Source organism: Nycticebus coucang, chromosome 3 (assembly GCF_027406575.1).
Source record: "Nycticebus coucang isolate mNycCou1 chromosome 3, mNycCou1.pri, whole genome shotgun sequence".
Classification (NCBI taxonomy): domain Eukaryota; kingdom Metazoa; phylum Chordata; class Mammalia; order Primates; family Lorisidae; genus Nycticebus; species Nycticebus coucang.
In genome coordinates this window covers 150,566,753-150,593,553 of record NC_069782.1, presented here as the reverse complement: position 1 = coordinate 150,593,553, position 26,801 = coordinate 150,566,753, and the positions used below count along the sequence as shown (strand labels likewise).

The following is a 26,801-nucleotide window of genomic DNA, read 5'->3' as shown; positions in this document are numbered from 1 at the left end:
TGTATAGTTTCATAAGTTCTGACAAATAAATCATGATATGACCACCACCGTCAAGATATAGAACATCTCCATCACCCCAAAAGATCCCTCGTGCCCATGTGTGGTCCACACTCTCTCTCCCAACTCCAGCCCCTGGCGACCACTGCTGTGTTCTATTCCTTATTGTTTTTCCTTTTCCAAAATATCATGTAAATGGAGTCACATAAAATGGGGCCTTTCAGTCTGCCTTTTCCACTTAGCCTAATGCACCTAAGATTCATTGATTGTGTTGCATGAATCAGCAGTTTGTTCCTCTTTATTGCTGAGTCAAACTTCACAGAGTAGACATACTACCTACGTGCTGATCCTTTCACCAGAGGGTGCACATCTGGGCTGTTTCAATTTGGGGGCAATTATTAATAATATAAGCACATAGGGTTTTAGCAGACATAGATAGTAGAATCTTCATAGTTGACCACTTCCCTACATTGACCACCTCCTTAAGTAGACATACTTTTCATAGATTGGACATGTACCACATGTACATATCAGTACAGTAGGCCTAGATCCTTATGCTGACCACATCTGTATGTTGACCAGCCTGTTACAGTCTCTTGGGTGGTCACCTTACAGAGGTTCTACTGTACGTATTTTCATTTTTCACAGGTAAATACCTATAAGTGGGATTGGTAGGTCATATGGTGGAGGGTCTATGTTTAACTTTATAAGAAACTAAAGGGCAGAACATTTGAGAAGAATAATTTTATTCCTCTAACACATTTTGATGGACGACTTACTCTGCCCAAGGCAAACAAGATTGTCTCCCTAAATACCTGGGGGTATTCCTGCCCCCATACTCTGCTCACACTCTCTCGCCACCAGAAAAGCAGACCTCCTATGTGTATCCACCCTCGGCCCAAGGCTGGGAGTGTGATGGACCAGGCACTGCAGTGGAACCTAAAGGGGTGGGACAGACCAGTCCAGCTCTGCCTAGGACAAGCTGAGGGATCACAGGCAAATCTCATGCCCCACTGGGGCTCAGGACCAACGGAGCTGCAGGGAGACCCCGGAGCGGATGGACAGGGAAGGTACCGCGCTTTGATGCTCCATGCCCACCTCCATCACCTCGTGTTCCAGATCGCACCTATGTGCAGTGATTCTTCCCATCCCTGTTCGCTCTGAGAGCAACACTTGGACACTGGTTGGGCATCCCTAACGTCCTTGCTGTTAACTACAGCTTAGCTTTCAGCAGTGTGTCTCTCTCCAGCTCGTGGAAGCTCCCTGGGGACACAGGCCTGAACTTCTTGGCATTCCCAGGTGCTTCTAGCTCTCCACAAAGTACTGCCCATGAACACTCTTCAGGAGGCTTTAATGGCTCAAAATGATTGGTAATCAGAACTAACTGGTTACCCAGACACAGAAATTCCAAATACTTGCTCTGATGGTTAATTTCATTTGTCAATTTGGCCAGGTCACTGAACATTTGGTCAAACCTGTCTCAAAGTCACTGTGATGGCATTTGTTAAATGAGATTAACACGTAAATCAGTAGAGTCTGAGTAAGGCAGATTACCCCCATCCAAGCAGGGGAAGGCCTTTAGAGAAACAGACTGGGATCCCCGAGGCAGAGGGCATTTTGCCACAGATGGCCTTCGGACTCTGCTATATCAGCTCTTCCTGGGTCTCTAGCTTGTAGGCCCACCTTGTGGATTTCAGACGTGCCAGCTCCCCATAACCACCAGCCAATCTCCAAAAATAAATCCCTCTTCCTAATATATACACGTAGATCCCTCCATCCATCTGCCCATTCTATTGGGTCTGCCTCTCTGGATGAGCCTAACATACTAGCTATACAGGGCAGTGCATCCCACCATCATACGAGGATCAGCCATGGCCCAAATGATGAGAGATGTGGTCTCAGGGACCAAACTGTCAACACCTTGTTGGCACCATCATAAATGCAGATTCCCCCAGGACCTACGGTAGAGACCACCAGGCCCCTGATCGCCAGGGGCAGCTGCTGCAGAGGGGAAGCTTGTACAGTACCTGCTCACATCCTTGGCCAGATCTTGGCAGGAGGGAGTGGAAGTTTCTACTCCATCACCAGCTGGCGCGGGAGGCAAAGAAGCTGTGTGCTCTGTGGCTGAGGGAGCAGGACCCACACGGGTGGCAGCTGGGGAGGTGCTGGGGACACAATGAGAGAATTATTCCAGATGGGACTGAGCTCATTAATGGCACATTCATCAGGCTCTGCTCACCCACCCGCCCACCATGGAATGGACTATTTAAAGACCTACCATGCCGCCTCCCTGGCTCCCCAAGGAGACCTCCACTTGTACATGGGGCAGGCTAAGGCTCCAGAGCGGCCGCTCTCAGGCCAGGCCCTTAAATTCCCCACTGTAGGCTCCTGCAGAATTGCAGTTTCTTAAACAGAGGTAGCTCAGGTGTCCAGGACACTCTATGTGAGTTTTTTTGTTTGATCTTTGTTTGGAAGAGAGGATTTTTGTATGAAGATTTCTAACGGTTTTTGATAGGCAATGAAGCTATGTGCTAAAAGGTAAAATACAACTTTGCAAACTCCTTGGGCTTTGTTTCAAAAACCTGAGGCTGAAAAAGTCCAGGAGAGAAGGCTGATGGGTAACCAAAGAATCTGCTCAGGGACCCTTTGACAGCTGTACCCCTTGGTGGATTTTCAAAGCAGAGTGCTGCCCCGACGCAATGGGCGAGTGCCCCCTACTGGACAGTCGAGGAGACACGGGAGGTGTCCTGGGAAACACCCGCCATACACACAAAAGCCAAAATGCACAAACTTGGAACTCGGAAGAGGATCTGATTTTCCCTGTAGGCAAAACCCTCAAGACTAGCAATGCTGTCCACAGGCTAAAGCTTGGGAACAGCTCTCAGGGTGGAGGCCCTCCAGGCTTCAGTGGCCCTCCCTGCTGCTATCCACAGGGAAGCTGGGAGGGCTGAGTGTGTCTGGGGATGGCAGGGCTAGAATACTTGACGCAGCTCCAGGGGCTGAAAACCAGGCCTGAGGTGGCAACCAGGATTTGAGGTGCCACAGCTCTGTGGTAAAGGGTCACTTTTTCCTCCTAGGGGTAAACACCCGCAGGGAGCCCTCAGACTGCAGAAGTCCGGGACACAGGGGCTTCCGGGTCACTCAGACATCTGCTCACTCCCATCCTCTTGAGTTCCGCTGGCAGGGTTGGCACCCTAGCCTGAAGGACAGCTGTCATGGGCACCCCACTCCCAACCCTGAGGGGAGTCTCAGTCTTGCTTCTAAGTCCTGTCACTCAGAGCAGATTCCACAGGACCTGATGACCACAGCCTTGCCTCTCATTGCCCTCCTGCTCTGACCAGCCCAGGCCTCCTTCAGTTCTCACAGCACTGGATACCTTCTCAGATGGTAGTCCCCGCCCCTCTCCAGGCCAGCAGTTCCTCTCCTCTGTGCCCAGTTCTGTGTGCCAGCCCTGCATGTCCTCTCCAGCCCTGGCTGCCTGGCCCTATCATGACCATCACATCCACCTTCTAACAGACTACCCTAGTATACCCCTCTGAGCCCCTCCCTCCTCCTGGGGGCCATGCATCCTGACACAAAGATATTTGTCTGGTGAACTGAAATAAAATCTTAACCTTCCCCCCAGCTAACCAAATGGACCCCCCCCCCCGTGGCCAATAGAACCCCAGAAATACCTTAAAGCTGAATTACTGGCCTTGAGAAGGGCAGTCAGACATGCCTCTTCCTGCTCCCCTCCCCCATTCTTGGAGCTACCTTTGCAGCTCATTAACAGGCTGAAGGCTATTCAAGATAAAGCTCAAACCACAACTGCAAGGCCTCATTAACTCAATTTCCTTAACTGATCACTTGAGTGTGGGTAATACCGCTTGTCTTTGATTAGCAGACTACCTTAACTTAAAACATTCCAAGCCTTTCGACAAAGCTTCATTCTTTAACCAATCATAAATTAAAGAATCTGTAAACATACCTATAACCTGTAATCTCCCCCAAAACGTCCTGCCTTTTCAAGCCAACCTAATATCCACTGTCCATGTATTAATTAATGGCCTTACGTGTAATTCCTGTCTCCCTAAAACAAATAAAACCAAACCGTAGGGAGGCTGAGGTGGGTGGATTGCCTGAGCTCACAGGTTCGAGATCAGCCTGAGCAAGTGCAAGACCCTGTCTCTAAAAAATATCCAGGCGTTGTGGTGGGCGCCTGTAGTCCCAGCTACTCAAGAGGCTGAGACAAGAGGCTCAAGAATGCTAGAGTCCAAGAGTTTGAGGTTGCTGTGAGCTATGATGCCACAGCCCTCTACCAAGGGGGACAAAGAAAAACTCTGCCCTCCCCCCACCAAAAAAAAAAAAAAAAAACTATAACACAACCATGGCAAGTCCACTGCTCCAGGCTTCTTGGGCCTCCACAAACAGGCTTCAGGCAAGAACACAAGTGTTCCAACTGGCTGAGACCAAGTGCTGGAGCAGAGCCAGAGCTGGGCCTCACGGAAATGGGATGACGACCATAAATGAACAAAAGTAACAAGTGCTGGGATAAAACTCAGCAAAAATGCAGAGTGGAAACACCTCCAGTGTCAAACTATTCATAATATCTTGGACAGCGGCTATAATTATTTTGTAAAAGAGTGACTCAAGAATGAATAATGCAAACTACCAGGGATTATTTAAGCTCCTTAAGAGAGCCCAGGTTTGCACTTTAGAGGCTTAACATTTATTCACAACCAATGAAAATCACTTACAAACTCAAACTACTAGTCTAAGATGTAGCAGTCTCCAGATACTACCCTGGCGGGCTCCTGCCTCCACTCTCACACAGCCCACCCAGATTTTATTTAATTTAATGCAAATTGAGGAAAGGTGATATCCTTTGCAACCATTCTCAACCTGTAGGGCCACGGCATTAGGAAGGTTGAGAACCATTGCTTTACAGTTTTATTAGTTTAAGGGCACTCTGTCAAACTTTAAGGAAGGATCTCCATCTTTGCAAACACTGGTAGGGAAGAGGGTGAGGCAGCCCTGGGGATGCCCCAAGGCTACAAATCCCTGAGAAAACCCTGGGGCAGCACAGTCAAGCTCCCTCCACCCCCAGCTCCCCTGGCTGCCCTCAGGGGCCACCTGGCAGCTCCTCCTCTCTTCCTCAGTTGGCTCTGACCCCCACACCACACCCTTCCTGCCCCATCCCTTTAGCCAAAGGCACCAAACAAATGACTCAAAGGCTCACTGAAGAAAGGCGCCTCCCCTCCCCCCTTAGCCTGTTGGCCCATCTCCAGTGGCCACAAAGATCTGGCCCCAATGGGAAGACACTCAGTGACTCACCACCCAAGTGCTAATAGGGGGCTTTCTTAGACACCTCCTGGTCCCTACAAACCCCTCTTCTTCTGCGACCCTCCTCTCCCAGTTCCGCTAGTCTGAGTGACATCATCAGCTGGCCAGGCTCCGGCACCAGGGTACTGGGAGCTGCCAGACTTCTCTGGGTTTCCTATCCCTCCCCCAACACAAGCCCCTTAGGACTTCCTGCTGAGTCACCTCCTCCTTCCAGAATCCATCCTCTCTCCAGGCCTTCAAGCACTTTGAACCCACTCCTGGGTTCTCCTGCTATAGCCCCTTCCCATTTTGTCCCCTCAGACTACGCTCCCACAGCCACAAGAATGAGCCTACTCAAGTTCTGAGCCGGTCCTTCCTTTGCCTAAAACCCTCCCGACTTTTCACAAGTCTCCTCAACAGCAGGGGAGAGGGGTAGAGTCCTTCTGGGATGATCCCTCACTGAACTGTAGCAAATTTCTTTTCAGAGATCAGCTGGAGTTGCCAAATTAAGCCCTTGTCCAAGGACAAATACCAAGTGATCCAGGCTGTCACGGGAGGGTGATAACGGCCCCCAAGTGCAAGCTGAACACATTACGTCCTGTGGGGCCAGCTGGACGCAGGCGTCTTATCTCCCACCTCATGTCACCATCTGGAAGGCATTTAGCAAAACTCACAGGCCTTCTGATTTTTTTCTTCCTGAATTCCCCAAGTGCCCGTGATCACAAAATGAGGCAAGCAGAAAGGTCAAACATTCAGTTCAGACTGCAAGTGACATGCAAGCTGCAGAAGGGAAAGTGCTCAGAAGAGGCTGGTTTGGAAGCCAGGCCTGGTCCCTGCAAACACGAGGCCACCCCTGAAACTCTCCAAAGCCCAAATCAGAAGGTGCTGAGGGGTGCTGGTCAATCAGCTGGAAGTCCAAGGCAGACGTGTCCAGACTTTTCTAGTTGCTAGCGAGCTCCACCAGCACATGAACACCCAGCTGCCCCAGAAAGCTGACCCCGGGTTTCCAGCAGGCACGTGGCTCCGGCCCAGTTAGCCCTGAGCTGGCCTATCAGTCCTTCCCCAGCACCCTCTGGTGCTCTTTCCTTCACAGGGGCAGTCTGTGTTCAGAAGAGGAAGATTAGTTTTGGTCTAAGCAAAACTTAGGCAGGAAGGAAAATAATAACCAGGAGAAAATTCATAAACACCATCTCAAAACTATAGGAGAGGCTTTGACCGGCTTGGATCATCCCGGTCATGAACTCCTGCCATTGTCACTGGGGGCAAGATTTCCTTATGTGGACTGAGCACTCTGGGAACAGGCCCTCCTTACAGAGGCTACAGGGCCAGGGACACAGGGACAAAAAGAGACTAATCTCAACATCCAAGATTTTCTTTGTAGAGTCTCACTCTGTCATCTTGGGAAGAGTGCCGTGAAGACAGTTCACACCAACCAGCCATGGTGGCAAGTCCCACATCCTGGGTAGAGTGCCGTGGTCACCACTCATAGCAACCTCAAACTCTTGGGCTCAAGTGATCCTTCTACCTCAGCCTCCCAAGTAGCTGGAACTACAGGTGCCCACCAGGATGTCTGGCTAGTTTTTCTATTTGTAGTAGAGATGTGGGTCTCACTCTGGCTCAGGCTAGTCTCAACCTCATAACCTAAAGCAATCCTTCCGTTTTGACCTCCCAGAGTACTAGAATTACAGATATGAGCCACCATGCCCAGCCCAAGACTTAACTACTGATCCAGGAAGTCAAAATCCACCAACACAGACAAAGCAGCTCAAAAACTATGAAAAGGCAAAGCAAGAACAGATCATATGTTTGTGCGAACCATACAAAATTACAGTATTTGGCAATTGCCAACATGGCAATTGATGTGGTTCAATTTAACAGTAGTCAGCCGAATACCGGAAGGTTCTGAAGAAATGCACAGGTGAGCTCCAGGCACTAAGCACATGCATTTTATGGGTTTTATAAATTTGATTCACGAATATCAAAGTACCTTTTAAGTGGTACAAAGAAATTCTGTTGTTTAGGGATGACAGCTGACACTGTCGGTCTCTTTTCAAGATTAAAACACATAACTCCTCAGCTTTACCATTCAGTTTTTAGTAAGGTCCTTGCCTAAATAAAGGTTCAACTAACCTTTGTGAGGTGAACCCACTTGTGCATCCCTATCGTAGCAAGACAAAAAAATCTTAAAGTGCAAACAGATAAAACCAAAATAAATCATATGATTTGGGAGCAAGGGGAAAAACAGAAGCTTTGAGTCAGTACGGATTCCTTGAGCCTTCAAATTTGAAAATTTTTAAACTCAGCTTCCGAATTTGGAAACTGCCTCCTGCAGCAATGACACTGGGCAGGAGCCACACACCCCACCCTATGTCATGCCAGGCTCCTTCGTCAGAGAACAGAAACTTTAGCCAATGGCTGCTGGGTCAAGTGTCTCACGATTAGCTTTTGACACCTGTTAACAGGTGAAAAGAACAGCACCTGGACAACACTGCCTTGACCCAGGGGTCCCCCACACTAGCAGCATGTTGCTCGTGTGTGAACCTATTAGATATGCAGCTCAGGCCCCTCCCTGGATGTCCTGAATCAGAGACACTGGGGGCAGGCCAGCAGTGTGGGCTACTATCAGGTTATGTTGCGGCAACACTAAAGTGGCAAGACAAAAAAATCTTAAAGTGCAAACAGATAAAACCAAAAGACTTTCTGAGTCAGTAGTTAAATCTTGGACCAGGCATGGTGGCTCATATCTGTAATTCTAGTACTCTGGGAGGCCAAGATGGGAGGATTGCTTTAAGAGGTTGAGGCCAGCCTGAGCCAAAGTGAGACCCACATCTCTACTACAAAAAGAAAAACTAGCCAGGCATTGTGGCGGGCACCTGTAGTTCCAGCTACTTGGGAGGCTGAGGTAGGAGGATCACTTGAGCCCAAGAATTTGAGGTTGCTGTGAGCTATGATGACACCACAGACTTGAGTCAGGTGAGTGATTTTCTTGCTATGTCAATGGGAATCTTCAAGGTCTCAGGAGAGCTCTGTGGATAGATTCTTGACCATAGGAAAAGCACAGGAGGTTCTCAGAACACCCAATTTCCCTGTTTAATAAATGGTGGTACAGCTGGAAGGTTTCATTTGAAAAACCATTCTTTAAAAAAAAACAAAACCTGAATAGATGAGAGTCCAAGGGGGCATAGGCAGTCTAGTTCTTTGTCAAATGTTCTGGAAGATCTGGGCCCAGCTTTCTGTCAACTGGAGATGCTGAAAGCAAAATGGAAGCACAGGTGCCCAAGAACCTTCATGGCCTTTTCCCTGAGAAGGGAGCAAGTTTTGATGTCCTCCTGTGGCTTCAACAATAAAGAGGGGTGTGTCAAATCCTTTTCATTTTATTTATGAAATATCCCAGAGACAGAGGAGGTGCCCTCTCCCTTTACCAGCCATTCACAAAGAAGAGCTCTTGCAATTGAGGCACCAAAGAATTACCAGGAACCGGGGAAAGGAAAAGAAAAACCTGCACTTGGTTTTCCTCTCCAGCCTCCCTTTTAAAAACAGTAATTAAATTTTTAAAATTTAAATCTCATTAAAAAGTTCATCATCCCTATATATTAGAGAAATGCAAATCAAAACCACCCTGAGATACCATCTAACCCCGGGGAGAATGGCCCACATCACAAAATCTCAAAACTGCAGATGCTGGTGTGGATGTGGAGAGAAGGGAACACTTTTACACTGCTGGTGGGACTGCAAACTAGTACAACCTTTCTGGAAGGAAGTCTGGAGAAACCTCAAAGCACTCAAGCTAGACCTCCCATTTGATCCTGCAATCCCATTACTGGGCATCTACCCAGAAGGAAAGAAATCCTTTTATCATAAGGACACTTGTACTAGACTGTTTATTGCAGCTCAATTTACAATCGCCAAAATATGGAAACAGCCTAAATGCCCACCAACCCAGGAATGGATTAACAAGCTGTGGTATATGTATACCATGGAATACTATTCAGCTAGTAAAAAAAGTGGAGACTTTACATGCTTCGTATTAACCTGGATGGAAGTGGAAGACATTATTCTTAGTAAAGCATCACAAGAATGGAGAAGCATGAATCCTATGTACTCAATCTTGATATGAGGACAATTAATGACAATTAAGGTTATGGGGGGGAGCAGAAAGTGGGAAGGAGGGAGGTGGGTGGGGCCTTGGTGTGTGCCACACCTTCTGGGGGCAAGACATGATTGCAAGAGGGCCTTTACCTAACAAATGCAATCAGTGTAACCTGGCTTATTGTACCCTCAATGAATCCCCAACAATAAATAAATAAATAAATAATTTAAACTACAAACCCTGCTACTGCACGAAGCAAATGTCTCACGAGCCTTCCCCTCTACCCAGCTCCCCATCCCACTCTGCCTCTGTCCTCACTTGAAGCGGAAAGTGCAGAGTGGCTGGGGAGACGGGCACTTCTGAGGGCAAAATGATCCCACTGCACACCCAGAGTACCCTCCTTAGTTACTCCGACAAAGTTAAGTGCAGCTGACCCTTGCTGCACACAGTAATGTTCTACAAAGTCATCAGGAAGGCTGAATTAGTGCACATGGAGCCTTTGCTCCTAGAGGAAATATCGGGCTAGGTTCCGGTGAGCCTTCGAACACATTTTCACCGGACAACCGAGCAAAACATAACCTGTTCTATGTGTGTTCCTGTTTGAAGACATCTTATTTAATATACAATGTTGATTCATTATCATTTAGCTCACGCCAAAGGCACTGGAACTCGTGCCAGAGGGAGCTTCTCTGACACACATCACCTTCTCCTTGAGGCCCACTACGGCCTCTTTGCACCTAGGAGACACTTCATCACTGTGCCTGGAGGTCATTTTAAACAGCATAAATCTCCAATAATAAGCACAAAAATACAAAAATGTGGCACTAAATATACCATGAAAAAGACACCTGTTTGCAGCATGAGAGCTGTAACACAAAAGTGGAGCAAGATCACTGTCTTATTCAACCTCAGCATGGGGGCAGGGGTGACTCACATTTTTTGCCTTTCTCTGCATGTCTGAAAATGGTTGACGAAGAGCCATGAGTGTTGATTCTGGGGTAATAAATAAAATTTAGCAAGAAGGCAAGCTCACAAATATGGAATGTGAGAATATAAGAGATCGGCTGTATTCTGTGCAGGCATTTGTTGAACATTCCCTGCTCCCATCTGGGATCACAGAGTAATCCCAGGGCTAAACAGAGATGTTGTCAGTCCTGAGACATGGTCAGCTTCTTGGCTTTCTCTTCCCATGGAAAGACTCAGGTGGACCCTGTGTTCTTGCAGCCATGATTAAAGTCAAGAAGAATGGCCAGAACCCAGAGGGAACACTGAGGAAGGAGAGGGTTGGTGCCTTCCTGGTGTCACTGAGCATATATCCAGGTGACAATAGCACCTGAACGACATTGCCTTGACCCAGGGGTCCCCCAGAGTTGTATCGTGTCTTCGTTTTTACTGGCTTTGTGGAAAAGGTTCTGTTCTGATAGGAGCAGGGATTGTTCACCAAATGCCTGCACAAAATACAGGCAGCTTGAGAGAGCCCCACAGGGACACAGGAAGGCCCCAGAGTGTGGTGTGACAAGGAAGCCTGGCTCTTCCAACGCTCTGCCAGGGGAGGATCCAGTGCCTCCTGCCTGGCCAGGGTTTCTTCTTTAAAAAGTGAAATTGATACTTAAGAACTGTGGCAGACTTCTGCCTGTAAAAGAAACACCCAGAATGCCACCTTGATATAGAGCTGCCTCAGAACCTCTTTCTCTGGCCTGCAGCCTCCTGCCCTGTCCATTACCCTGAAGCCTGAATTAGCGTGGGGCTGCTGGGGCGCCAAGGCTGAGGAGAAGGAAGGCTGGTGGGAGGTGATGGGGAAGGACAGGGCAGGCTCCAGCCCCTGCGCTGAGCGAAGGTGCCAGGACCTGGTCTTGCACATGCTGCTGACTCCTCTGTTCTCTGACCACAACAAGCAGCCAACCCAGGGCACATGCCAGGCGGCCAGAAGACAGCTAAAGGAACCACTCCCTGAGAAAGCATGGGCAGCGCAGTCTCCCGGGAAGACTTCTATTTCCACAAAGGCCCCTGAAGTCTGCACGGGCACAGTACCGATAATGACCACTGGGGAGGGTCCTCCTATCTGCTCAGATCACTCCTAGGGCACAGAAGAGCCACAGCCCCGGCACACAGCTGTTCAGGATGGGTGGGGGGTTGGAACTGCAGGAGAGAAGACCGGAGGGCAAGGAGGGACACGGCCTCAGAGACTGGCCCAGGGTCCAGCCCTCATCGTACCTTTGGGTTGTCAGATCCCTAGAGACCAGGCCGACAACGTCACCGTGGTAGGAAGGCACAGCTAAGGGCCAGCTGTCCAAGTCTGTGGGAGCAGCAAGCGGGATGACATCATCGGCTACAGGTGAACTGGGGAGAGAAGCAGCACACCAACACTCAGAGATACTCCTACAAATTTTAAATGTGTTAAAATAGCACATTATATCTGGACCCTGAGTGCGTCCTCAGTTTCCCCTTCTATGAAAGCTGAGTCTGGTTCTGCTCAAAGTGTGGTCCACAGTCTCCAGTCCACAACATGGTAAGAAGAGAAATCCAGAATGTTTAGAAACCTTCATAGCAACTTGCTGAATCTAATAATAAAGTCAGGACTTGTATTTTGCAGGTCTTGGTCAGTGGCGCTCTACCAGGGGTGATGTTTTCCCCCTTGAGGACACTGGAAACGTGTGGAGAAATCTGCAGTTGTTACAACTTTGGGGTGGAAGGGTGCTACATGCAGAGGGTGGAAGCCAAGGGCGCTGCCATACACGCACAGGACACCACCAGGACAAAAGATGTGCTGGCTCAAAACATCAATAATCCACAGGGTAAGAAAAAAACCAAAAAACAAAAAAATGCAGAGGATAAGAAATCCTGGCCTTGGGCTTGGTTTCATTTTTCTAGTAATTCATTTAATTATTTTTTTTTAAAAGTTTTTACCTACAACGAGTTAGAAATTAAAAACAGCACTGGTGGGTGGCGCCTGTGGCTAAGTGAGTAGGGCGCCAGCCCCATATACCGAGGGTGGCGGGTTCAAACCCAGCCCTGGCTAAACTGCAACCAAAAAGTAGCCAGGTGTTGTGGTGGGCGCCTGTAGTCCCAGCTGCTCTGGAGGCTGAGGCAGGAGAATTCACAAAAACCCAAGAGCTGGAGGTGGCTGTGAGTCCTGTGACATCATGGCACTCTACCGAGGGTAGAGTGAGAGTCTGTCTCTACAAAAACAAACAAACAAAACAGCACTGGTCCTCATCAATTGAAAAGGTCTACCCTAGACAACCTCCAAGAACAGAGGGGCTCTGGAACTCAGATGGACATGTCCACAGCGACCAGTCAGACCACTCTATGGGGAAAGCCCTCTCGGGATGGGCTCTGTCCTATCATTTCATCAGGGAGGTCCATGAGTGACTTTCCTTCCCACAAACTTTGCTCTGTAGCCATAGCAGTAGGACCATTCTTCCCACTCCATGAGCAGATACTCAGTGAAAGCCAACCCTCTGCTGTGAAAAAGAGACACGCTCATGCCCTCACAGACCTTTTTACAGTCTCAGGCAAGAGTCAGACATTTTACAAAATGCTTATTTATTCAGTAACAATTGGAGTGATAAGAAGGGAAGTGCGTACAGTTGGCTATGAGAAAACAAACTAAGAGTTCCTGGCCCCTAGGGGGTCAGGGAAAACTTCTTGCTGCATGAAGAGTTCAGAGGCCAGCAGACCAGCTAAGTGATAGCAGGTGTTTTCTGATATTTGCTATGCACGAGATCAAGGTCTGTTCTAGGTGCTTACAGATATCACTGTATTTGATACTTAACAACTACACTGTGGAGTGGGTGCCATTATTAATCCCCTTGTACAGATGTGGCAACTAAGGCACAGAGAGGCTAAGCAACTTGTCCATGGTTGCACAGCAGGTAAGTGGCAGAACCAGACTATGAACCCAAGCCTGACCCCAGGAGCCACGCTGCTCGTCATCACATGTGGCTGTGTCCCAAAGGTCGAAGAGTCAGAGAAAGGAACAGTGACCATCACCATCCCCAGCTTCCCAGTGCAGGGAGCCACATATTGGAAGGCCCTAAACCAGAAAGGAGTCTGGCCTCCTGGAGGAACCACAAAAGGTCACTGAAACCAAGGTGTAGATAAAGAACGGGGCACTGCAGGGGAGAGAGGCAGGCAGGAGCCAGATCACAAAGGCCAGGCGAGGAACTGGGACTTGACCCTAAGCTAGAGAACCAGCCCAAAGCTTCTACTGAATGTTCAGCCACAAATAGCTGCCTTGCTGTTGAGATGAGCAAGAGTGGGGAGGCTCAGGGTTAACTCCCGAAACCATACTCTCAATAGCACTGGACTAGACATGTGTGTGCCCACACTCCCCTCTCATTCTCCATCTTCCCACCCACCATTCTAATTCCCCCAGAACAAGATCCCAGAGCCCTATGATCAAGCCCAGGGAGGCAGAGAAATCGGTGCAAGAAAAAGAAGGGAGCGTGGAGGTGGGGGCATGGCAGGGCCCGGACGTCTCTGTTGTCTTCCACAATTTGTAAAAGCCTAAACTACAGGCAATAATGACTTTCCAAAGCCATAAAACCGGAGTGGAAAAACAGAGCCCAGGAGTTTTGGCAACTTACTGAAGGCCATAAAAGACTCTGTTTCCACCATACTTCCAAGAATTTATTTTAAGGAAATGATTAAGGGTGTGTGCAAAGGTGCTGATCACAGCTATGACCACGATAGCACAAAATCCAAAAATGACCAATGTGTCCACGTAGGGGACAGTTCATCAAATTAAGGCATAGCCATAGAACATATTCATTTGTAGCTATTTTAAAAATAAGGTAAATCTGCATGTATCTAGATGCAAACACAATCTTTATTAACCGAAAATAGGTTTAAAAAAGCTATGGGCAGCATGGTCCAGATGTTGTGTGTATATATGTATCAATCTACATGTGTATACACGTGTGCATGTATAGTATACACACATATAAACACACACAGAAAGCAAGCAACAGGCTGAACGAAAAAGCAAGCAACATGGTTAGCCAAGGTGTGGGTAGTAATTCTCTTTCAGTAGTGAAATTGTAAGTGTTTTTTCTTCTTTGTGGAATTTCTCTCTATTTTCTAGTTCTGTGCTCCATATGTATTGCTTTTTTAATCAAAATAAAGAAGAAAACATATTTAAGAAATATTTTAAGTGCCAGGGAATAATTTCAATTCATAACTCAGTGAAAGCTTTAAGAGATGGAGACAATTAGAACAATGCCGTCTCTCCCCAACTGCTGTATTCATATTTTCCACTGCGAGAACCTAGACTTGTCAGCCTCATTCCCAGGTGGGAACACAGCCATGCCTCACTCTTTTGGCATCACTGGGGAAAATGCAGCCCCAGCGAAGAGGATTTTGTATAATGAATCTCCGCCTACATGGGCTACATGATGGCATTGTTAGCTTAACTCTTTGGAAGGAATTATCTTTCAATGCATAAACACCTCCCTGCTTTTTTGTAAACAGAGGCTCTTGAATCTATGACATTCAAGCACCTTAAGCAACTGTGATGTAAGTGAGGAAGTGTGCTATGGCACCCCAAACAATAGTCGCATAGGAAGTCAAGCCCCACTGTGGGGCCTGAGCCAGGGGATTCCTCTGAGCTTTAGCTTTTCAGTCTGGAAAAGTGGAGGTACTAGACTGCATGATTCCTAAGGGTCTGACTGAGGCTGTCCCGCCTGCTCAGGCAGTCAGCTGTCCCTTTTGCTTACCAAATCACTCACCTCTTCTTGCTATGTTATGCCTTCCAGTTTTCTGCTTATAACAGACTACAGACTAAGGAACATAGCTGAGGGTGTTAGAATAGTATGTAAATCAAGAATTAATAAGTTCTGGCGGCGCTCTCCATGGGTGGGGTGCCTGGCCACATACACTGAGGCTGGCGGGTTCAAACTCGGCCTGGGCCAGCTAAAACAACAATGGCAACCACAACAAAAAATGGCCAGGCGTGTGGCAGGCGCCTGTAGTCCCAGCTACTTGGGAGGCTAAGGCAAGAGAATCACTTAAACCCAAGAGTTTGAGGTTGCTGTGAGCTATGAGGCCATGGCACTCTATCCAGAGCAATAGCTTGAGACGGTCTCAAAAAAAAAAAAAAAAAAAAAAAAAAAAAAAGAAGTTAATAAGTTCTGAATAAGGATCTATAAACTTCCCATGCCAGATAATTTCAAAATATACATGTGTGTATATACGTACATATGCATTAGGTCGTAACATATCATACGTATGAAACTGCTAAAAAAATGTAAGTTGTCAAATTCACCTTGTACCATCAGCTCCACGGGCCTAGTAATCTGGTTATTTTCCAGATGGCCAAGGAGGGGTGAGAGCTGATTTCTGGGGAAATGGAGAGATTTTTTTTTTTTTTTTTTGAGACAGAGCCTCAAGCTGTTGCCCTGGGTAGAGTTCCGTGGCATCATAGCTCACAGCAACCTCAAACTCCTGGGCTCAAGCGAGTCTCCTATCTCTGCCTCCCAAGTAGCAGGGACTACAGGGGCCTGCCACAACGCCCAGCTTTTTTTTTTTTTTTTTTTTGGTTGCAGCCGTCATTGTTGTTTGGCGGGCCTGGGCTGGATTCGAACCCGTCAGCTCAGGTGTATGTGGCTGGCGCCTTAGCTGCTTGAGCCACAGGCGCCAAGCCGAGAGATTCTTATAAAACACAGCTCTTCTCAGACTAACTATAAGAGGCTACAAATGGTTTCTAAATTCTGCCGGTGGTGGTTCTGGGACCAGAGTGACTGAAATATTTTTCAGATTTTAACCACCAGCTGCTGCCACCAGCTGTTGGATGCAGCCCACTATAAATTTAGTCAGGCCAGCAAAGGGTTGATTTGCCACTGGAATGTGAGGGAGGGAACTTGTACTGTCAACAAGTGCTTTTCCAAAGAGCCATGAGTCACCCACTTCAGAGACTGGGACAGAGCAGGCTCTGCCTGAAGAGGAAGACGCTCCCGTTTCAGCCTAAAAAGCCAAAATCTTCCATACTACACATGACCCATGCCACAGTAAAGCCCACAGCGGCAGGAGCAGGCATCACACAGGGATCGCACACTCCAGGGCTGACAGACTAATCCAGAGCAGGACAAATGGGAAGTCTAAGGCAAGGAGAACTATGAAGGGTGGCGTCTGTGTCCCTTCAGGTTTCTACAACAAAATCCCAGAGACCTGGAGGCTTGTAAACAACAGAAATGCATTGCTCACAGTTCCGGAGGCTGGGAAGTCCAAGATCAAGGCGCCAGCACGCTCAGCATGTAGTGAGGACCCTGTCCTGGTTCCTGGCTCCTTCTCACTGCCTTCTGGAGTGGCGGAAGAGCCACAGCGGCTCTCTGGGGCCTCTTTTATAATGGCGCTAATCCTATTCACAAGGTCTCTGCCCACATGGCCTGATCACCTCCCAAAGGCCCCACCTCCTATCTCGTCACCTGGGGGATCAGGATGTTGACATACAAATTTTGGGTGGGTCACAAACATTCAGACCATAGCAGGTGATAACAGAAGAACAAACTGCCACAGATCAGGCTGGGGCCGTCTGGGAAGGTCCCCCGACCGGAATAGCTGAAGCAAGCAAAGGCTTCAATAGGCCAATGTGTACAAAGGGCTTTCCAGATCAGAGAGCTTCTCCCTCCCTCTCTCCCAGATGGGTCTGCTGGACAGCCACTAGGCTCCCCTTCCCTTCCCATGGAGGAGGCAGGCTGGGGCAGAAAGGGAGGAGGAGGTGGCAGGAGGTCTTAAGGACATTATTACCTATGGGGAGATTAGCAAAACTAGTAATAAAAGCCATATGGGGAATAATGGGAGTCAGGCTCTCGCAGTCAAAGACTGCATGTACAGAGGTGGTTGGCTCCACAGTCCCCTCAGGGCTGGGCTGTAATCCGAAGTGTCAGATAAATACAGAACTGGCCAGCTTGGTGGGCTGTGTGCCCGCGTGTATGCACATGGGTAAACACATAGACGCCCATCTACTTCGCAGCTCTGTCTCCTGAGGGGAGTCACATCAAAGGACAGAAGAACCATCTCAAAGGTGCTGTCACTGCTAAATCTGGGACTACTGGAGCATTAAATAATAATAAAAAAAAATCCAAGGCAGTAATGGATTATAACCCACTGAATAAAGCAATGATGTCTGAGTCCATATAGCTATAAATGAAGATGTGAACAAATGAATCAGTGAGGGAGGAGGGAAAGCCCTGCCTCACAATAAAATGCCAGCTGGTTAGAGCATTTGGGAGGGAGGAAGGATGCAAAGGGAAAATCACTAATTAAGCTCCACCATAGTGGTGGTGATTTCAGGCAGGAGCCATTGAAAGGTGCTAAGGCAGGTGGGTAAGGGTATAAAGAAGTGAAGAAGACTGGGGTGGTCGTTGAGTACCTTTTCCCACTAAATGCTATTGATTACGAAGGAGAAAATGATGCCTTTGTATGCAGAAACCTGGTGGCCCCTGACCAAGACTGACCGTCTCTGATGGAGGGAGGTCAGACCCTGTGCCCCCCAGGTGCCACTTCTGCAAAATCCCTGCTCAAACAGGTGGCCAGAGTCTGGTAATAAGAAAACTAGATGGACACAAGTTAAGGGACTTCTAGTATGAAACAGCTGTGCTCTTAAAGGTCATGAGAGACGGCGGCATCATCCAGAGGGATGGAGGGTCAGCAGGAACGACCCAGAGTGGACACAGGTTTTCGATTAAATTTTGGGTCGGTGGGAGAAAGGGACAGTGTTGGTGGACTGGAGTGGGCTCTGAGGACCGGACAGTGATTTCCCAGTTGTATGGATGCAGTGGCATTGTGCTGGACAGTGTCCTTGTTTGGGGAAAATAGACAACTGGAGTTTGCAGCGAGTTTTATTTGGTTTTTGTTTTTTTAGTGGGTGGCAGCTTCATGTCTGCAGCTTGTTTATATAATTCAAAAGAAGATTAACAGTAATAGACACCTATGTACAGATACATTTATATTTCATAGTATATACACAGAGAGGATGAAGGACAGTGCCCCTGTGCTGAATGGCAACAGTTGGGAACCTGGGTAGAGGGGATATGGGAGTTTTGGGAACTATTCTTGCAACTCTTTTGTCAATTGGAAATTGTATCCAGCAACAAACCAACAAAATTCTCTGGAGCAAAGGCAGGCAGGCAGGGCACCACTCCCCAGCACCCATGGAGCTTGCCGTGGGGCCAGAGAACAGAGCATGATGTGTCCCCTCAACAGGACAGGTGGGGCCAGGGCCAACGTGGAAAGGGCCACAGAACCCCAGAAGGACAGACACGAGCTGGTTGTCCTGGAGCAGCAAAGACTTAGGAGTGGGCCAGTGGTAGAGTGTTCAGAATATGATGCCTGCGCCCCAGAGAAGCATAACTGGGGGCGGGGTGAGGAAATGTGGGAGAGGCAGCCAAACTCCGAGCTTTGGAGCATTCAGGCCACTGCGGAGGCGGCAGAGTTAGTCCTTCCAAAGGCTTTGTGATGGCCACCCAACAGCAAATGTGGAAGGAAGGGACATGGGCAACACTCAAAGATGATCCGGGTTTTGAACGTCAAATCTGTTGGAGTGCCATGTTATTAACTGCATGCCTCACACACAAAACCTGAGGCCTTCTGTGTTTTTTACTTATCATTAATGAGCATTACAGATTTACTTGTCTTTAAATGAAGCCCCTTGTTTAATTCACTATAAATTGACATCATTCTACACAATAACATCTATGAGCCTGTGGTTTTGATGTGCTACTTCAACGTCATCCACATACAAATCGAATAATATACAACTCATAAAATGACGGTGCAGCAACCAAACTTGGGGCTGGGCTCTCTGAAAGCCACACGTCCCACGCAGGAGCACTGGTGTAGCTGTCACCCACACAGCTAGAACAGAGTCCTGTGATGCTCACATCTGTTCACTCCTTTTTTGAAAAGAGAAGCAAAGCCTGTCATAAATCAGCAAAGTGGGATCTTTGGAGAGCCACGTCTTCATGAGCTGTGGCTGGTTCTGAGCTAGGCATGACCCAGCTAGCAAAGGTCAGAAGTTAGACCCCAGAGTGCAGGCATCACAACACACAAGCACACGCACGTCTTTTTCAGAGCTGTGCGTGGCCTCTGAGACAAAGCACTCACCCTTTGGGAGTGAGGGGCAGACAGACCCAGCAGCTCTGTGGCCTGCCGTACCTCCTCAGGGCACTCAGGCTGTTTACGATGGAGAATAACTGCCTTTCCTAGATCTGTCAAATGAGGTGGGACAAATGTGGCCTGGCATCCCCACAGGCCAGGTATATGGGTGAGGCTGGGTGGGTAATAAGATTCCTAAGAAGAGACGTCAGTTTCTCTCAGAGGCAGAGTAAGAACTCAAGACCCTCAAAGTCAAGGGACTTCACCAAGGTCTCAAGCATGCTGCTTTATTGCTAGTGATAAAACTATACTAGATATGAAATACTATAGCACATTTAAATAATTACACATTTAAAGTATTAAGACAATGGCAATAATTATAAGAGCAGCTGACATTGGCCAGGCGTTGTGAGAAGGGCTTTGGCTGCCCTCGCTCATGGAGCCCTTCCCCTTGGAGAGGACAGAGTCAGGATTTGGACACACATCCAAGAGCACAGGGTCCAGGACATCCCACGGCATTCTCTGGGCCTGGTGCCAGCTAAGGAACAGGAAGACATCTCCCCTGGGACCCTGGGACAAGCTGCCTGGAGAAATGATCCTAGAGCCCACAGCGGGAGAACAGAAAGATTCTCCACTCCTCCAGTAATTTTAAGATTCGGCCTTCGGTTTTTAAAAAAGGAATTTAAAAAATACAAAGCTATTTATAATTGTACGGTATCTTAGAGCTTTGCCAAATGCTGCCTTTTATGCCTCCTCGTCACCCGTGAAGAAGGCAGTCAACTTAAGTGATGCGGCAGAGACATGGCCAGAGCCCAGGCTTCTACCACTGAGCTCATCTGGAAACCCGAGCTCCTCCCTGGGTCTTGCCGCCAGCTGGCCCATCGCGGCTACCTGTCCAGAGTTCAGTGACCCAGCCTGGGAGGCAGGGAGGCCATGGACACCTCTGGCAGGGCTAGAAGGCAGATCACACCTCCCACCCCTGCCAACACCCCTAGCAATAAAGGAGGAGCCCAGAGTCAGTAACACCTTCACTGGAATGAACGAAGGAGGAGGTAGAGCCACTGGGAGCCAATGAGCTTGATGCAACCTGACGCTTTGTGGACACTTGAAATTGCACACTTGCCCACTTCATTTATGAGCTGTGCTTTTCACATTTTGAAGCCAAACTTTTTAAAGGTCTTGAACATTTCTTGTACACTCCTGAAAGGCCCTGAAGCTTTAGTAAATGAGAAATAAAATGCCGCCCTACTCCCCCTTGAGTGGGAGGACAGATCAGAGGGCAGGAGACCAGGATCTGGGACCAGTCTGCCCAAGCCTGAACTCCACTCCAGTAATTAAGAGCCGCGCAATCTTCAGAAACGTCTCTCAGTTTCCCCACCTGTCAAAGATGGCAAGTCCCGCCCAGAAAGGGAGCAGAAAGGATTTGTTGAAACCAGCCAGGTAAATGTTACCGTAGCAAGGCACCTGGCACACGGAAAGGGCTCCACGAAGGACAGCATCAGTAAGACAAACACAGGGTGTGCTGTTTTCTGAACATAAAATGCCGAATGTGCTGCTTCAAAGTACACACGCCCCACCCCACCTCCCCCGCCCAAGTGTGCACTGGAGGTAAATGCTGCTCCCCAGGCTCTATGTATCAGCTGGGGTGTGGATTCAGAATGAATACAAATGGCAACAAGTGAAGGGAACTGAGGTTTATGAGCCCCTTTCCTTGCAAAGTCTCTCCCCCAAGCGCCACACTGAGTTGAGCTCCATCCTGGCTGCTCTGACTCCAGCTGTCATGGCAAAGGGACCCTATGGCCTCAGAGCAGCATCTGTCTCCCTATGAAAAAAGTACGAGCAGCTAACCAGGGCACTGGCAGTGCCGCTAAGCACTGGTGGTAGGGAGTACAAGACCCTTCTCTTCCCAGGGCTACCGGTGACCCCTCTCCAAGAAATGAGGGTTTGGACCAACGATGGGGAACTTTTTCCACGCTGGAAAGACACACTAATTTAGCTATAATCAAATAAGACTGCATTCAAGACACTTTAATACTTAAAAATGTACACTATTTTGTAAAAATCTAACTATAGTGAACTTAAAAATTTCAAAAAATGAAAGCTATTTGTTAATTTTAAAGTTAACTTTTCATGACTTTATTACATCTGGTTTTTTTGTTGGAAAGCATTTGAATGTTTGGTTGCAGCATGGAAGTCTGATACCCTCAGATGGGTAACAGTTATTTGTGACCTTAAGGGTGTCTTGATTTGGGTTAGGTAGGAGAATGTAAATTCACAGCAATAAGTGGTTGAAAGTAAAAAAGCATTTTCAAGCATGTTTTTGAAGGTGTGGGTATTCTACTACACTTTTCCATATTTCACATGGATCTTTCTTAGCACCAAACAATGACTTTAAAATGTCATCTACTGGGTGGCACCTGTGGCTCAGTCGGTAAGGCGCCGGCCCCATATACCGAGGGTGGTGGGTTCAAACCCGGCCCCGGCCAAACTGCAACCAAAAAATAGCTGGGAGTTGTGGCGGGCACCTGTAGTCCCAGCTACTCAGGAGGCTGAGGCAGGAGAATCGCTTAGGCCCAGGAGTTGGAGGTTGCTGTGAGCTGTGTGATGCCACAGCACTCTACCGAGGGCCATAAAGTGAGACTCTGTCTACAAAAAAAAAAAAAAAAAAAAAAAGTAAAATGTCATCTACTGAGAGCTCAATTTTTTTTTTTTTTTTTTTTTTGCAGTTTTTGGCTGGGGCTGGGTTTGAACCTGCCACCCTCCAGCATATGGGGCTGGCACCTTACTCATTGGAGCCACAGGCGCCGCCCCTTTAAATCAATTCTATCTGTAATTCTTTACCAACTAGTTGAAGCTGAAATGCTAACTTGAGTGTGATGTCATAATGATGTCTCAAAGTCAGTGAAACTTTCACTGTATCCTCCAACTAATAGGTCTATAACAGCTGTGTATTCTTCAAATGATTTGCATATGTCATCCTGACATATCAATGTCAATGACCTTTGCTAATTAGAGAAAATATTCAGCAGAAATTTCCTTTTGAAACGTTTTGAAAAAAGATAGCTGTTTAAAAAATGTTTGGATTTTTTGCCACATAGCATATGGAGACTTAGTTTTACCTTGCAAAGAAATAGTCAAGTCGTTTTGATTTGACATGATAGCACACCGAAATGCTACATTCTTATGAAAATCTTCTTTTAATAATTCACATTGCTAAATCTGTTTTTCATAAAATTTAATTATTTGTTCTTGCAGAGATGAAATTTTGGCTGACACCTATCCCTGTAATAACCAACTCACTTTAAAATGAGATGGCAAATTCACTCTGAATACCTCCTTGTTTAACTTTAGTTGCATTTGCAGGACTATAGTTAACCATATTTATAACTTTTTCCCCAAAGTGTAGCTTAAAATAGTAGCTTTAGCACAGAGATTTCACTGATGCAAGATACAATGAAAAGAAATGAGAGCATCTGGATCTGTTAGCACTTTTTAATTTGTGCAATAAACCCTTCATGTTTTCCTGTCATGGAAGGTGCACTGTCTATATATATACACTCACTAAATTTACCAAATGGTACGACCCGAATGAAGTATAAAACCTGTGCCAAGTCAATAGTATCAGCTAATTCATCCAAAGCAATTGAATAACATGTTATTCTTTTGAAGTATTTCATGAAGTTGTTCTGTTGAGTTGAAAGCTAATGCCTGAGCTCGGCGCCTGTGGCTCAAGAGGCTAAGGCGCCAGCCACATACACCTGAGCTGGTGGGTTCAAATCCAGCCCGAGCTCGCCAAACAACAATGACAGCTGCAACCAAAAAATAGCCGGGCATTGTGGCAGGCACCTGTCGTCCCAGCTACTTGGGAGGCAGAGGCAAGAGAATCGCTTGAGCCCAGGAGTTGGAGGTTGCTGTGAGCTGTGATGCCATGGCACTCTACCCAGGGTGACAGTTTGAGACTCTGTCTCAAAAAAAAAAACAAAAAAAAAAGAAAGAAAGAAAGAAAGAAAGCTAATGCCTGCTGCCACCAGTTACGGTTCTCCTTGAAGGAGGCAGTTGTTTGTAGTTGGAAACCTTATGAGGTCTATACATCCTACAACTTTGACAATGCATTCTTTCACAAGTTCTACATTGCTGAATGGCTTCTCTTCTTCCCTGAGCATATAAGCTACTTTATAAGGTGCTTCAGTGGCATTAATTCCAGGTCTTATTGCTGCCTAAAAGAATTGTCTTTGCTTTTGCTTTTTATCCTTTAATTTTTATAATACAAACTTTCATGCTTCTCCCTCTAATTGAAAATATTTGTGGTCCTTATGAGTGTTTTAGTGCTGATGAGCACTGAATTTCTTTGGTGTTGGTACTGCAGTATCAAAAAGCAGGCAAATCATCTTTTCAGCAGAAATAAGATATATTGCAATTCCCAATCCTAAATTAAAAAAAAAAAAAAAATCTGTTTTCTTCCTTCAGAGTTCTCCTGGTCTTCTTTGACATGATGGGCTGTTAAGCAGGCAGAATTAAAAAATACTGCCAAGCTGTGCAACTATTCACAAATTCCACTTCAGCTGATAACAGACTCGTGTACTCAGCGCCCATAAACTCTCACCCACCAGCCTCGTGTGGTAGTGGTGCTAATCAGGTGGGGGAAGTTAGAACTAATTTAGCCCTTATGGCTTACTAATGTTCTAATTATGCCAGTCAACCTGGGAGAGGGTTTCCTTGAAACTTATTTTATTCTTTGGTATTTTAAATATATTATTTAAAAAACTAAAAATATGGGTGGCGCCTGTGGCTCAGCAGGTAGGGCGCCGGTCCCATATGCCGGAGGTGGCGGGTTCAAACCCAGCCCCGGCCAAAAAAAAAAAAAAACTAAAAATATAAAAGACAAAAAAAGTATTAATAAAAATAAAAGGATTTATTCTGTAAAATTTGGATTGGGTCAAAAGGCCACTCTTAAGGACCTTGTGCCCTACAGGCTACAGGTTCCATACCTCTGGCTTTACTATTCAGTCTCTAGGATCCCTTCCAGCCCAGCAACTTTCTGATCTGAGACCCTGGGGCCGGCCGCAAAACGCTGGCTTGTAGGAGGCTGTGGGCAGTGCCCACCTCGGCCCATCCCCTTAGCCGGGGCCAAGCTCCAGCTGCCAGGAGACCTCACTGGAGGCAAGAGAGGGGAGAGGGAGGGAAAGGGAACCTTCTTGCCCTCATATACAACTTAATCACCCCCTAAAATCAGGCTACCATTCCCACATCCATCAATATTCACAAGCCCAAGGACTAAGTTCTAAGATAAGCTCAAAGGAGAGAGAAATATTCCAGGAGAACAGGACAGAGGAACAGCAGCCACTGTTCTTCTAAAAAGATGAAAATATAAACCCATCCAGGTGCTTGGAGAAGCCACACAGTCCAGTGAGTGACAATGTAGTCGTCCCCTATCAAAGCAGCACAAAGCCTGCTGAACGGGTCAGCACCTCTGGGGTAGAGATCCCAGCTGCTGGCACTTATTCTGAGGGTGCCTAAAGACAATGCCCAAAATCCACAGGTGCACTGGGCACAGAGGGTACAGAAATCAACCTGGAGAGCCCACGGTGGTAGGCAGGCAGGGGCAGCAAGTACAGTAACAAGCACAGCGTCCTCCGGACACGGATCTGTGTCCAGCCCTGCAATTTACTAGCCACCTTCAGGCCTAGGCAAGTTTATTAAACTATTTGAGCCCCACATTTGTATTCCAATGGGGATAAAATCAATTACTCAAAAGATTGTTCATTAAAAACGACAGGAGTAAAACATGCATAAAATTCACAGGAACAGAAAGTAGATTGGTAGATACCAGGGCCTGGGGTAAGGGGGAAAGGGGAACTGCTGTTTAATGGTACAGAGTCTCAGGTTTGAAAGATGAGAGAGTTCTGGAGACCTGATTCTTAACATTACCAAATTATCTACTTAAAAATGGTTATGACAGTTAAATTTTATGTTCTGTGGTTTAATCACCATCTTTTTTTTTTTTTTTGACACCTATGTCATCTTGTTGCCCTTGGTAGAGTGCTATGGCATCACAGCTCACAGCAACCTCAAACTGGGCTTAAGCGATTCTCTTGCCTCAGCTCCCAAGCAGCTGCGACTACAGGTGCCCACAAAACGCCCAGCTATCTTTTGTTGCAGTTGTCATTGTTGTTTAGCTGGCCCGGGCTGGGTTCGAACCCACCTACCTTGGTGCATGTGGTTGGCGCCATAATCACTGTGCACAGGTGCCGAGCCTGTTTACTCACAATTTTAAAAACATACATACTGTGGGAGGCTGAGGCAGGAGGATCACTCTCGTTCAGCAAGAGCGAGACCCTGACTCTACTAAAAATAGAAAAAGTAGTGGGGCATTGTGATGAGCGCCTGTACTGGGAGGCTGAGGCAGGAGGACAGCTTAAGCTCAGGAGTCAGAGGTTGCTGTGAGCTGTGATGATACCACTGCAGTCTAACCTGGGTGACGGAGTGAGACTCTGTCTCAAAAAAAAAAAAAAAAAAAAAGTAAAGAATAGCATCCATCTTGCCACAGGTAGGCATTTGTGGAAAATAGCAATAGAACGATGTTAATAGCTACTGTCACCAGAGCTTGTCCAGCTGACACTTAATTCAGGCTAGAATCAGCTTCCCCTCAAACTTTTTTAAGCTAAGGACAAGCAACTCAGCTTACAAACAAGCTGAAGGAAGCCTGAGCAAATGCCTGCAGTGTTTTCTACAAAGACAAGGCAAAATTTTAGTTGCTTTTTTTCTTTTTTTTTTTTTTGTAGAGACAGAGTCTCACTTTATGGCCCTCAGTAGAGTGCCGTGGCCTCACACAGCTCACAGCAACCTCCAACTCCTGGGCTTAAGCGATTCTCTTGCCTCAGCCTCCCGAGTAGCTGGGACTACAGGCGCCCGCTACAACTCCCGGCTATTTTTTGGTTGCAGTTTGGCCGGGGCTGGGCTTGAACCACCCTCGGTATATGGGGCCGGCACCCTACCAACTGAGCCACAGGCACTGCCCTAGTTGCTTTTTTTCTAACTTCACTAAGTTCACTGTGTACTTAGCAGAGTCACAGATTTCCCGATTTCAAAGCCACACAAACAGCAAAATACCAGGCACTGAGGAAAACGAGGCAGGGTACGTAAGCCCTTGAAGGGACAGACCTTGGCACATGGCTGACCACAACACAACCTGGGAGTCCAGAACACAGACTCCTGCCCGTGCGAGGTAACTTGCTGGGGCAAACCAGCTTCGGGCAAAGTTCTGGAGCTGAAATGTAACATCTGATCTTGTCCTGTTCTGTGTGACAAAAGGAACTAG

General features: G+C 47.3%; 1 protein-coding gene across 11 annotated transcripts in view; it reads right to left on the bottom strand.

Annotated features, from left to right (window-relative positions):
• TACC2 (transforming acidic coiled-coil containing protein 2) overlaps window positions 1–26,801 on the bottom strand; it is a 219,412-nt gene that overhangs the window by 95,632 nt on the left and 96,979 nt on the right. For 10 of the 11 annotated variants that reach the window (XM_053583970.1, XM_053583974.1, XM_053583971.1 and 7 more), the window contains 2 exons: window positions 11,603–11,728; window positions 2,025–2,162 (listed from right to left, as the gene is read on the bottom strand). In XM_053583970.1, the coding sequence (XP_053439945.1) occupies window positions 2,025–2,162; window positions 11,603–11,728 (264 nt within the window). The remainder of the gene's footprint in view (window positions 1–2,024; window positions 2,163–11,602; window positions 11,729–26,801) is intronic. The other variant, XM_053583976.1, reaches the window with a different exon arrangement.